Source organism: Ipomoea triloba, chromosome 2 (genome assembly GCF_003576645.1).
Source record: "Ipomoea triloba cultivar NCNSP0323 chromosome 2, ASM357664v1".
In the NCBI taxonomy this organism is placed as follows: Eukaryota; Viridiplantae; Streptophyta; class Magnoliopsida; order Solanales; family Convolvulaceae; genus Ipomoea; species Ipomoea triloba.
Window position 1 is genome coordinate 9,896,481 of NC_044917.1, and position 14,560 is coordinate 9,911,040.

General features: G+C 31.8%; 1 protein-coding gene across 1 annotated transcript; it reads left to right on the forward strand.

Moving 5' to 3' along the window:
• Positions 1-5,156: 5,156 nt before the first annotated feature.
• On the forward strand, positions 5,157-7,917 carry LOC116008051 (ATP-dependent Clp protease adapter protein CLPS1, chloroplastic-like). The gene is made up of 3 exons (XM_031248656.1): positions 5,157-5,312; positions 6,908-7,052; positions 7,476-7,917. The coding sequence occupies exons 1-3, from the start codon at positions 5,249-5,251 to the stop codon at positions 7,738-7,740; spliced, it is 474 nt and encodes a 157-aa protein (XP_031104516.1). The 5' UTR covers positions 5,157-5,248; the 3' UTR covers positions 7,741-7,917.
• Positions 7,918-14,560: the final 6,643 nt, after the last annotated feature.

Sequence of the window (14,560 nt, forward strand, 5' to 3'; positions counted from 1 at the left end):
CTTCTTATTCATTTAAGAAGGATGAGGAGGAGAATGGAAAATTAGGATCTTAGGACTTAAATCATTTTGTTCATGTTCGAATTTGGATCTTAATTATGAAAAGACGGAAACACACTTATAATTGCTTCAAAGTTTGAATTATTTAGAAATAAATCACCGCATTTAAAAAAAATACTTCTAATCTGTTAGATCTTTACAAATGGATGGTTGTGATTGGTTCCTAGTTCTTTCATCATATCGTGCCATTTCTTTCTCTCTCTCTCTCTCTATATATATATATATATATATATATATATCTGTTCAAATGTGGCCGCGCCTTCCCGTGCGATCGGTGCGGTTCGCACCACTCAATGTTAGAAAATGTACCACTCAATGTTAGAAAACGCACCACAATGAAAATACATAAAAACACCAAAAAACACACCACACACCCAAAATAATGCACCATAACTCCCATGTCCCTAATGACGCATTTGCTAACACTGTGTGGTGCATATTTGCATACCTAGTGGTGTGTTTTTTGGTGATGCGTACCTAATGATGCATATTTGTGTTGTGCATTTTCTAACATTGAGTGATGTATATTTGTCTTTATTTTCTCTCATGCAAAGATTCTTTACATTCAAATTTATCAATTGATATTCATTACATTGTCTATTATCTTATTTTTACAATATCTTGTAATTAAATATCAAAGTTGTAGTACAAAATAATGTTATATATTTATTTACCAAGTATTTTATTAATACAATGGAAAACAAATTTAAAATAATTTGAAGCTAATTATATTAACTACTTAGGGATTGGTTGACAAAGAGAGTACTCAAATAATCCAACAAATTGAAGCGGAATCACTCTATTTTACTCTTATTGAATTAAATAAATTAGTAGTTACACCAAAAAATGATACATATGTATTTCTTTAATACCATGAAAAAAATAAAAAAGAATAGTTTGAAATCAATCATATTAACTACTTGGGGGATTTGTTGACAATGAAAGTACTCAAATAACCCATTACCCAGCAAATTGAAGCGAGAAACTACCTTTTAATATTTTTGAAATACATAATATTTTAAAATTTCAATTTTTATTAATTTATTTAATTTTTTTTTCTTAAACTAGGGATTTCTTTATCCACAACAACTCATTCAATACTAATGGTTGAACCAAATGAAGCCCAAGCAGGACACCTAAAGGAAAGTCCATAGCTCCTATATCATGATCTCATTGCATGACGTTGTCATCTATGCTACCAACAATAACCGAATTGCAAATAACACACTACCAACAAAAAGGAAGAGAACAAATAGTAAAGATGAAGACAATGACAATGTTACTCAAAAGAGAATTAAGAACACTTAGAAAAATTCAAATTAAAAGTAGTATTTATTTAGACTATCATTTTTAGACCAAATATTTAGACTATCGATTTTACAAGGTTGCAAACATTTATTTTAGTAATAATTATAATGAATTTTCTATATTATCTTGGATTCATATACTTTGAGTTAGATATTTAAATAAAAATATTCGACATTCAATTACCCATGTATAAACTTCTCATATATAATCTTGCATTGATATACTTTCAAATATTTATTTAAATATAAACTTTGGGCATTAACACATTCGCGCAATGCGCGTATAAAACTAGTATTTATATACATAGTGGTGCGGTCGCACTGACCGCACGTTAAGGGGCGACCACACCTGATTATGACCCCACACACACAAATGTGGACAAAATTGAACCTTTCATCTTAGTTTGTGGTTGAGATTTTTCTATTTTTTTAATTTTTTTAAAAAAAGTTTATAGGGAGGTGCTTGTTGTACGTAATTTTTTTTTAGCAAAAATGACATTTTAAGTGGTTATTTTGTAGTACAAATATATGTGGGGTCCACTTTTAATTTGGGTCAAGTTAAAGTAGATACAGTTTTCGCAATGAGACGAAAAAAAAGATATATTGTACACTCAAAACGGATAATGGGTGAATGAGAAACTAATTCTCAAAGTAGATGCATCTGAGTTGGAAAATGAACGTGGAAAGACTCGAAAAAAACACTTGTCCCACATTAGTTTGAGAAGTAGATTTGTATCACTATATATACAAGACCCTTTTAGAAGAAGTTTGAATTGTATAACATAGAAGCTCTCTCTCGCGAGCAGGGGTGGGCATTACATGAGAAAGCTTGACTCGTATTTTTTCCAACTCAGTCGCTACTTGTCCAAGAAGTGGGATTTCTACTGCTCGGAGTACTGTTTTGGAAAGTATTAACTATGATTCTTAAGAATTAATTTCAAATTGATTCCAATTTTAATTTTTAGAATTAATCTCCAGATGCTGTCGATTATGAAGGTTACAAATATGAATTTATTTTAGATGTTAATGTCATTATTTAATACTAATTATTTCACCATCTCCTATAAACACTTGTATTGGGAAAATAATTTTTTTATGTTAATTTTGAGAACTTCAGAACTTTTTGCTTTCTCTCTCTCTCGTAACCTTTTTCTTTCGAAATTCTGCCAACACTTACAAAAAAGTTGAATGACATTTTGTTCTAGTTTGTCGGAGGCTTATTTGTTTGAGTGCTCAAACATTAAGTCATGAACCATTTTATTCTGGGAGACTGGCGCTACAATACTCTTAGCACCCTCGGGAGATAAGATCCTTCAATCAAAACTCAATCAAGGTAAGATAATTAGCTCTTTCAACAATAAAAACAAACAAAAAGAAAGAAAAAGCTTAGTCTCCTAAAATTCCCTAAACTCTAATGCTAGCAAAATAAGCAATCACATAGAACCACCAAATTGCCAATCCCCGGCAACATCGCCAATTTTTTTTTGTAGCAAAAATGAGTGATGTTGAGTGTATGGGTACGGTGTAAAATGTCGTCCTCGGTGGATTGGAGGTTATGGCACGCAATATGCAATCACAAAACTAGGCACTAACATAAGGAAATCAACAATAAGCTAAGCAAACAACAAGTTCAAGGAAATAGTAAGACTAACACATATACACAAAGATAAACACAAAATAAAGAAATAAGACTCAAGTTAGGGGCATTATCATCTAGATGCTTCAACAACCTACGGGGTGAGGGAGAACAAATAACCAAGAATCAAGCGGGTATGCACGTAGGAATCCTAGTCTATAAGTCACTCATGTGAGCAAATATACATGGATTAGAATAAGGAATTGTCCCATTTTCGTGTTGAATCAATTCCAAGCTCTTCAAGCACAATTAGCATCTTAAACCCTCAATTTCCCATATTTTCATAGAAGTAAATTGGGCTTATGCAAGGGGTGGCTTGAATTCATCAACCAACTCTCATTGAGGCAAAGAATCCTCAAAATACATGCCAGATGTGTATATCAATCATAAGCAAGATAAAAACACAAAACCTTCACGAACACATGAACCCTAGGTTAGAGTTCTTCCACTTTTTGCAATAATCACAAATTAAACATCAAGATAGATAATACAACCCTAACTCAAGTCCATAAACTAACAACTCATGATTAAATAGCATAAAGAACACAAAAGCACAAGTAATAAACATAAATCTTGCATAAAAGAAAGAGATTAAAGGTATGAGAACTTGTGTATTGAAAATGGAAGAACAATCTTGAAATGTTGGAATCCAAGCTTCAAATCCAAGATTACAATCTTCAAAAGTGTGGCAAAACCTAAATCTAAGCCTAATCTAACATAAAAATATGAAAGGAAGTGGAAAAAACCAACTAAGGTTCGTCTAGGGGTCGGAACCGAGTTGAAAATGCTCAAAACGAGCTTAAATAGTGAACATGGCACAAAGGGACGCCGTCAGGGACGACTGTCCCTAAGGCAGTACGCGTTGTTCCAGTGAGCATTGAAATAGAGGGACGGCCAGGCGGACGGGCATACGCGAGGGGGTACGCCACCTGCTTCATTTTTGAGATCTTGGACGGGCTGAGGGATGGACTTACGCAAGGGGGTACAAACATTTCAGTGAGCACGGAAAAAATGGCTTGAATTTGCGTACTCCTAGAGGGACGGACGTACGCATGGGGGTACGGCTTCACTAGAATTTTTCCCATCTTCATAGCTTCCTCAAGGCTCCCATTGACTCTACATGCATCCAAAAATGCTCCAATAATCATTCAATTCATCTAAATCATCAATAATTACACATTAACACATAAATGAATCAAATGATGAACACTTTGGGCAAAATTATAACAAATGACAATGAAAATAAGCTTAAGTGCAAGGGGAAAATATGAACATTTAGGCACTTATCAACAAGTTATTATATTTAATAGTATTATTTATACTTGATAAAACCAAATTATTTTTAATTTTAGTTAGAACTTTAATATAATTTTATATTAGATTTATATATTTTCTTGGATTTGAAGGTAAATATATTTTACTACTCCTTTTATTTTATTTTATATGTAGAAGACAAAACGAATTTATTTTTAATTCTATTTTACATAATATTTTTATTTTGAAGCCAAAAATCAAATGAATTAATTAACGAATGGAGTCAATATCAAAATCGGGAGAGGTACCCTTCCAAACATACAGATTAGACTGTGAAACAACCGCCTTAGCTAACAAATGAGCATGTTGTTCGCTAATCATCGAATGTGCCTAATATGGCAAGACAAAAAAAGAGAGCTTATAACAGCAAACCACTTCAAGACCAAACTAACATACGAAAAGTGAACAATATTTTGTGCTAGACTGCTGCAAAGTACCCTTCTAACAGTTTTAATCACTACATGCTCCACACTTGTCCCTCGTAGTCAAGATAAAGCTTTCTTGTACGCGCATGAGTTCTGATATCAGCGGAGTATTAGTATATAAAACTTTATATATTTAGAAACTATATTAAAAATATAATTAAACAAAAAGAATAATTTTGCACTAAAAAAATAATAATTTTAAATACTCAATAAAATAAGTATAAAAAAAAAAAAGAAGAGTTAATTTCAGCCGTAAATATGACAAGTAAATATAACATGTAAAATGAGAAAAAATAAGTATAAACTATAAAACATCACATGCAATAAAATGATTAAAATCTATGTTATATAACCGCAACCACTCAAATTTTTCCATTCTTTTTTTTTTTTTCCACAAAAAAAGAAATTATTTGGAATTATATTTTCTGATTTTGGTGTGTTTGGTGACGAGAGACAAACAAAATCACAGATTCAGAGAGAGAGAGAGAGAGAGAGAGTGGTGCTCTACTATGGCGACTGCCATTTGCTGTCGAGTTTCTCTTTCAGCCAATCATATCTTCCACCCTAAACCCGGTACTCTCTCGCGCGCGCGCAATTCTGATTCATATCTGCTTCCTCTTGTATTTTGTTTTGTTTTGTTTTGTTTTTGGCGATGTTTATATCGAATTTTTTGTTTGTTTGTTTGTAATTTCATTAAAATTTTTGTGAATATGTGTGTTAGTGATTGAGGGTTTTATTTATAACTATGTCGGAGGATTGAAACCAGAGTTAAATTTAGTTCTTTTTACCCTGAAGAGTTGTATGAATATTATGTGAGCAATTTTGAAATAGGATTGAATGAATTCTTATCAGTTATTCATATTTAGGCCAATAAATTGAGAATTGGGGCAGGTGGAGGAAGCATGGTTTTGGTTTTGCTGTTATTGTATATCCTTTTCACACTAATTGTATGCTAAAATGCTGAATTATCAGTACTCCATAGTAATTTACCTTGAAATCCACTTATTGTGCTAAGGATGGTATTTGGGGTTACACAGAAAACACTCTTAAATCTCTTTTTCGAATTCATTTGTAGTACTAAGTTGGGGATTGAATGTAGTTGTTTTTACCTTGAAGTGTTATATGGATATTACATGAACAATTTCTAAAAAGGAGTTACTGATTTAGTGATATCTTAACGGTTATTGGTATTTAAGCCATAGATAAATTGAGAGTGGGATTAAAGGTGGAAGGATGCTTTTCTGTAAGCTGTTAATGTACCTTTTCACACTATTTATTGCATGCTGACTTATGGACTCCGTAGTAATTTACCTTGAAATCCACTTATTGAGCTAAAGATGGGCTTTACACAGGAAACACTATCTCACGTTCTAATTCCATTGCAGTAATAAATAATGTGTGTTGTACTAGGAAGCTAAAGGTGCTTATGTTTATAATTGGACCTTTCCTGGAATATTTTCACTTTGCCCTTGAGGAAAACTTATTTATAAGGAAAAGGTGAAGACTTGATTTGGCAGTAATTTTTTTAGGCAGTGCAATGGGAAGAAAATATGCTCTGTATGACTTTCATATTCTTGATATTTAGTAGTAGTAAATTGTTGATGATTGTATTGACTAATGGCCTAATGCTTTAAGTTTTAGAAAACTAATTTCTTGTATTTGCACTGTGTCTTGTTAACCAGTGAATCTATTAGACTATTATTACTAGAGTTGTCCCACCTTTCCCCTTTGCCTCGTTCGTAATTGGGAAAAAAAAACGGACTTCTACTTTTCAGCTCTATGCCTCTATACATCAGTGCAACAAGGTTTAAGTTCTTGAATTTCATTGCCAGTGCTTATTGTTTGCATCATCTATTTCCTTTTACTTTGCTATGTCACCTTTTATCCTACCACTTATATTGAAAGCCTTATTCCAAAGAGAGTGGTAACTCTGAGAAGCTTCAGATGGTTGGCTTAATATTCTTCAGGTTTAGATGTTTTGTGGCTCTGCATTTGTTTGTTTCAACATCCTCTCTCAACTTCCCTTTTCTGATCACTTAAATCTCTTTTTGAGTCGTTGAATTTACAAATTATATTCTTTTTCAACTTCATAGTGGCATATTTTAATGTACAACACCTAGCTCAAGATTCACGTTTGTGATGATGATCTATTGATCTTCAAACCACAGGATATAAGAGCCACATTCAAAAACAATGGGCAAGCTGGAATGTAATGGCAATGCCGATTGCAGGAGCGGGAAAAGGTGGTGGGGTGTTGGACAAGCCTGTAATAGAAAAAGCAACCCCTGGCCGTCAATCTGAGTTTGATTTGAGGTATGCATAGTAGTTAGAAATTAGGCTTCTAACATCCTTCCAATACACTTCTCATTTTTATTTTCAAGAGAATGATGAAGTATGGGTTTTGAATGGAGAATCAAGAGAATCTGAGATAGAATTGAACCATCAGAACTAGATTTGGACATTCTAATATCTATTCTTAGAAGTGATAAAACAGAACAGCTATTGCCCTTTTAACAGTTGCACTGTGAATATACTGGCATTTTATGTCCAGCTGTCGTGATTTCATTGGATTTCAGCTTGCTAGAGAGTCCTTTTTTCCCATCTCATCTCAATACAGAAGGAAAAACTAGGAGAGGGAGATGGAAGTTCTGCTAGTTGTCCTTATCCACATTGTCATTATACGAGGAAGAAATTAAATCTTGAAACAGGTCCTAATCCATTCTGTTTGTCTTCCAGGAAATCAAGGAAAACATCCCCACCATATCGTGTGATGCTGCACAACGACAATTTCAACAAGAGGGAGTATGTCGTCCAAGTCCTTATGAAGGTCATACCAGGGATGACCCTTGACAATGCCGTAAACATCATGCAAGAGGCACATCACAATGGCCTCTCGGTGGTCATAATCTGTGCGCAGGTTGATGCAGAAGACCATTGCACGCAGCTTAGAGGTAATGGCCTGTTGAGCTCAATTGAACCCGCCAGTGGCGGTGGTTGTTGAAGTGCACGAATCTCGTGTAGAAAATATAATCTGTATAACATACTAGAGTTTACACATATATGTACATAGATGATGGGAATGAAATAGTTCTGGAACTTTGTTGAATGTTGAAACAGCAGATTGATGCCATTGCTGCTGGGCAACTGGTGCAAATTATGGACACTTTGAACATACCAAGCTGTGTTCTTCATGCCTATTGTACATAAATGACAAAAAAGTTAGGTGGATTAAAGGCTTATTGGTGAAAAAAATGAAATGAAAAAACCTGCTAATTCTAGCCAAACTTGAGATAACACAGTAAGACATGTGGTCCTTTATTCTAATTAGAATTATCATAATGTACAAATATTTTAATTTTATTTCACCAATGACTCAATGAGGCTTATAATATTCAGATGTTCAATACATTATGTTTAACACAGCCAGCAAGGATTGGGTCTAGATTAGTAATTTCATGATGTAGAACAATAACACAACAAACTAATTTGGAGAAAGCAATTAATTAATGAAAAAGGTAAAGTTTACTGGTAAACTTAGAATAGTAAACATAGGACTTATTATTAATATAGTATTCAGATGGTCAACAGTTGTTATACTTGGTACACCTTGTATTGTGAACTTTTATCCAGAAATTATCTATCTGCAATTAAAATATTATGACTACAACAGATTATGCACATATAAATAAATTGAAAGCAATATGCGCATAATATGTTAACTTAATTTGAATTTTATTTTGGACTATGGTCCACAATGCAAGGTGATCCTTGGTCCATGGTATAATTTACCGATAATCAATACATTGGCTACAATCCAAATGAATAAACACTAAGGGAAGTTTGGGAAATGACTTATCAACCAAAGTCTGGCTTGTTTGACTGGTCAAACAGCTAATATGAGTGTTTGGTAAACAGATTTTTGACTTAGCTTATTGATGCCAATAAGCTTAAAATGAAAAAGCTACTTCTAGTAGCATATTGATATTAACTTATTGCATTTTTGTTTTAAAAGTCTAATTTACCTTAATAGTTGTTGCCTTGTTGGTTATTGTGGTGTTTATATTTATTCATTTTTTATTCAAATTTACATTTTTAATATCATCAAAATCGCCTAGAGTCTGACATGTGAATTGACTTTTTGCGTAAAGTAGACAGACACAAACACACACATATAATTGTGTTTACCATTATGTTGAATTATTATTAACAACTTATGTTTATTATGGAGTATATTTTTATTTCAACTTATATTTTTAATATTGAATTATTATTAACTACGAAGTGTTTCTTTATAATTATAACAATATTAATAATAAAACAAAAAAAAATTAATAATAACACAATGATAACAATAAATTATAATATAAAAAAATCCTTTAAGCGTTAAGTAAATAACACAATATACTTATGCCCTTATACATCATTTTATATGTAATACCAAACAACTTTCTATAACCAGTTAATCCTATTAGCTGGTCAAACCAAGTAACACAATCAGTTATCAACAATCAACTATCAGCTATCAGCCAATTGCCAAACACCTCCTAAATCGAAAATCTTCCCTTTTTATTTTGTTTATACTTTGAATTCAACAACAAAAGCCCATTAGGATACTTTTGGGTCAGAGGTATTTTAATTTCATGTAGATAACATTTTCAATGTTTGGTTTGAATAGACCACTAATTAAGCACTTCACAACTAAACATTGGGTTGCTTTTGCTTTGTATTTATTGTTGATTGCGTTACGTTGGGTTAATGGCTGTATCTGTCAAGGAAAGCATTTCTTGGCTCTGCAACCAAAAATCAGTCAAAAAACTCTTATTTTTTATGGAACAAAATCAATATATACATTTCACAAAGTGTTCAAAAGATGAAGTAGTCATCTCTAAGACTTTCTTTGTGTCGAGGCATCACAGAAAGCATCTTCTTTAGTTGTATGTCAAACTAATATATAAAGCAAGTGCAGTTATCGTCCAGAATTAATAGAGTTGCAATAGTACTCCTTATTTAGTCATCAAGGTGCCTTATTGCCCACAAAAGGCGAAATCACTCGCCTCGGGGTCCTCAGCCACATCCTGGCTCGACAGGATTTGTGGAAGTGGTAAATTACGGTGACTCAGCGGCCCATTAGGTGAGAAGACTAGTGCATGACTGCATGGTGTCCAAAGGCACCTAAACATTTAGTCTAATTCTCACACTATGACTGCTAGGGCTCCACCTTGCATCCTTGTCTGATTTACAATTTACCACAGAGAAATCAACTAAGCTACCCGTTCCGACACCAAAGAAGGTGCCTTATTTAGTTCTTTTAATGGATGTTATTTTTTATGGAATCCTAACCTACACTAATATAGAAAATGCAAATTTGTATTTTCAATATAATTTTCTTTATTATTACTTATAACCATGGTTGAAAAAATCGCTAGGCGCTCGGGGAGCGCCTAGCGCCTAGGACGCCTAGCCGGGGATTAATCGGCGCCTAGGCGTCCGTGTATTTTTTTATTTTATTTTTTATTTTTTAAAAATTTGTTTTAAGTATTTTTAATTATTTAAAGACTAATAATTATAAATTATATAATACTTTAATAGTTAATACTAAAATATTAAATATTAACCTAAAAAATATATAAAGTTTGTACAATTTAGGATTATTCCGCTCAAAACAATGTTGTTTTGAGTGAAATAACCCATTAAAAAAAAAAGAACAATAGTTAATCGACCGACTAGAAGGCCTAGTCGGTGCCTAGTCGGTCTAGTCGACGCCTAGGCGGTCAGCGCCTAAGCGGCCTAGGCGGAGCTTAGGCGGCCTAGGCGGTCGCCTAGCCGGTCAGCCGCCTAGTCAACCATTTAATGTGATACGCTAGGCGGTCGACCAGCGCCTAGCGCCTAGGCGGGGATTAATCGGCGCCTAGGCGGGATTTTTGCAACATCGCTTATAACTCAAATAAGAGATGAACATTTTAGCTATTTACCCCCTAATTTGTTGTTCATTACTCTCTTAATTGTCTAGAGATTATATTGCCATTGTACTCTCTATTTTCATAATTAATTGCAGAAATTTTAATATTTTTATTGTGCAACCTCAAACATATGCAAATGAGTAACTTGTCCAAAAGTGCTAGCTTGCAAAAATAGGAGTACAATAGCACTCCCTAGATTAATTAAAATAGTAATTAATTTTAAAATAGGGGACACATAGTTAAAATGACAATTTTTCATTCGAGTTACAAACCATTGTTAAGAAATCACAATAAAAATACAATTTATCTTTTTCTATATTAGTGTTGTTTATGATTCCGTCCAAAATAGCCAACATTTATTATTACTAAATAAGTTACCCCGGTGACTAATTAGGCGGGTACTATTGCAACTTCATATTAATTAGAGACGGAAGTTACATTTTCTCTATAACTCAAGGGCTTAATGTCCAATTTTTCTAAAATTAATTTTGCAACATAGAGATTGTAGGCTAGATAATACTTAGAGAAGAATGCTACAAAATTTACAAAAATAACCTTAAAAAGTTGTTTAACTGCTAAAATTAATGGTTTTGCTATCTCAATGACTAATTAATTCCACCACAACTTTAAGAACTCACAACTTAAATATAATAATGTATATGACTTTAAATATTAGATTTATTATTTACTTAAATTGAAGTACCAAAATTATCATTTTCTCAACAAAAAAAAAATTTGTCAGCATTTTTATTGGTGAACAATTACTTTTATTCTTGGTTGATTAATAAAGTTATCACGAAATTATCTGTAAAAATTTCATCTAAAAAGTCTTGATAATTATCTACCACTCCCTAGTTGTTAATAAAGTTATACGTTATCACTAATAAGTAATAATTAAATTTGACCAAACTTTTGTTAAAAGATATATGTCTCAATATGTACATTTGGCTCCACCAAACTTTTGTTAAAATAGCTACTACTAATATAATAAAAAATATAACATGCATCTACCTCAAAATTAAAGAACTATATATAATTAATTAATTTATTGGTCAAAATCCAAAATCATAAGTAATTGCATAAAGGCCATAATAAAATAGTAAAAAGATATTGTCTGATTTGTCATTTCTCAAATTGAAAGACAAAGTGCGTGGCGACTGGCGAAGTGCGAATGCCAAATGGAGAAACACATGAAACCACGAATGGTGTGTCGGTGACTAGGTGCAAAGTGCGAGGTTGCTCATTATTGTTTTTCACTTTTAAATTATTTTTATATTTTACACTTCTACTTTACCATGTTTGTTTTCAATAATGGCTTAATAGTTAATACTCTTGTATATTATTTTTAAAAAAAAATGTTAAAAATACATAATTGACAAAATAATTGTTGATGACTACTTGATCAAGATCAAGTAGCAAGTAAAACTACAAAGTATAGCTAGAAGGTATAAAACTATAGAATAGAGCTATAAGCTATATAAATTATTAAATTGCTTAAGTTGTATATAGTTAACCGATTCAAACTAAAAAAAAAAAAAACCAATAAACAACTTCTATAGCTAATCGACTCAAATTAAAAAGGTTAATAAACTCAGTTTTCCTTCTTACTTTTTTTTTTTTAAGAACATCCCTAATAGAGTTTTTTGGGAGGTTTTTGAGGCTTGGAATCCTATGTGGAAGTGAGAAGATGAGGAGGAGAGAGATGGTTGGGTTCTTGCAAGAGGGATAAGTTTTTGTCTCCTAATATGGGCCCCACCAAACAATTAAAAAGAAAACAAATGACAACGGGTTCGCGTTAAGCGCACAGCGCCCACTGGATGCATTGAGGCGACCACCCTCATTTATTACTTTTTTTTTTCTTTTTTTCTCATCCTCTTTCCTACTTGGCTGCTAAAAACTTGTGTAAAAATCAAACTATTGAGGATGCTCTAAGGTCTTTTCCTCCTTAGACAATATTTTGCTTTTATTTACAAATCTTTTAAATGTTAAAATATTTACAAAACTTGATGCATGTTTTCATCCTATTACGTCTAAAGTTATAACATATTTAATTTAGCCTTTCGGCAGCATCCCAATGGGAAAAGCTTTAGCTTCAATTCTGCTGGTTACATGCATGCATTATGATCAATACACACACATTTAACAATCAATGCAAATACATGACACAGATTTTTTTTCTTTGATTTATAGAAAAATTCACAGTCGTCGCTACTTAAATATGTGATTTGGGTAAAACCCATCTTGTAGTATATTATAACCTTAACCGGTAAAGAATTTTAATAAAATAAATCAACATAAGTTGTCCATATATAACTAATCAATCAGCTCAACTAAAAAGAAACAAACCAATTTATTAATTATTCCATATATTATATTATACGTTTGCAATATTTCTTTTATAAAGTTAGATCCTGCTAAGATTTACCCTCTAATCATGTACCATTATTGTATTCAACACTTTTATATACATTTAATGTTGTGCAAATTCTTTTTGATTTTGTCTATCTGATTACAATCAGCTAATTTTCGGCACTAAAGACAAAACTAAGAATATATTAAATGACAGAAACAAAATTGTTTATACGTCTCCTTAACAAATTAAAGCAACAAACCTCTCCTCAGTGCTGCATATCTGGGATATTATATATATATATATATATATATATATATATATATATATATATATATATATATATATATTGTGTATTGATTAAGAAAATAATGAATCTGAGCTGTAGACATTAAAATTTTTAAGACATTTTCTTTTTCTTTTTCCCTACTAAGAGACATTAGCAATAAAGTTTTAAAATGAATGTTTTTGTTTTTGTTTTCTTTAATTATATATATAGAAAGCAGACAAACATGCAATTTTTTTAGAAGTGTATAACCAAAAAAATATGAAGAATTTTTCTATTTTTAAATTTCATAAACAATGAAAAAAATATTTTAATTTGCTGTGTTTAGCTAAATATCATAAAATTATATTTTTTTTAGTTTAGTTGAAAGTTAAGAAATTATATGTTTGGTTCATTTTCCTAAAAATGAATATATTATTTGTTATACAATGATGATGATAGTAAGAAGTGGTGCTGTGGTAATGGTGGTAGTCGTAGTGGTGGTGGTGGTATTGATGATATAGTTGTGGTGGTGGTGATGTGATGGTGGTGGCAGTGGTGGTGTGATAGTGTGCTAATAATTATAATTGGGAACTAGCTCGAAAAGTAACGAGAGAAAAGATAAAAACGAGAAAATAAAGAATCTAAAAAATATCTTCCGACTAAATAAAGCATTTTTTATCGTAATAAATGAACAGAACATAAAAATAAACTACAATGTAATAGGGTTAGTTGTATTCAAAAAATAAATAAAGCATTTTTTATCGTTGACCATAATGAATATTTTTTTTTACTTTATTTTCTTTGAATACCCAGATATAAAATAAAAATTTTAAATGACTTTCGAAAGTCATTTGACTCATTTTCCATATTTCTAAACCGACCGTTAATGGATTTATGAACATATTCATTTTCTCTTGCTTTTAAAAACAAGTTGTCAATATATTTTAATACATGTTTGTTTTTAATGCAAGTCAAAATTTGTTATACTTTGATATAGGTTCATTTACACAAAGTGGACGTTTAGTATCCAGGAAAGTTTGTTTAGTGCAATCTTTGACTTAAGAAAGTTTTAGGTCAACGAGAATCACATTCCATGATATCACAGAAAGTAAATCCCACCTAACAGGGCGTTTGGTTGGAGGGAATTACAATTCAATTCCCACTTAGTTCCACCTAATTCTGAATGCAATAAAATTCTTTCATTTGGTTTATTTAATTTAAATCTTTATATGCAATAGCTAAT

Excerpts from the sequence above, each read along its gene's own strand:
- LOC116008051 (XM_031248656.1), top strand. The coding sequence starts at position 5,249 with ATGGCGACTGCCATTTGCTGTCGAGTTTCTCTTTCAGCCAATCATATC. Across the intron at positions 5,313-6,907 it reads TATCTTCCACCCTAAACCCG|GATATAAGAGCCACATTCAA; the intron begins GTACTCTCTCGC and ends TTCAAACCACAG. Across the intron at positions 7,053-7,475 it reads CAATCTGAGTTTGATTTGAG|GAAATCAAGGAAAACATCCC; the intron begins GTATGCATAGTA and ends TTTGTCTTCCAG.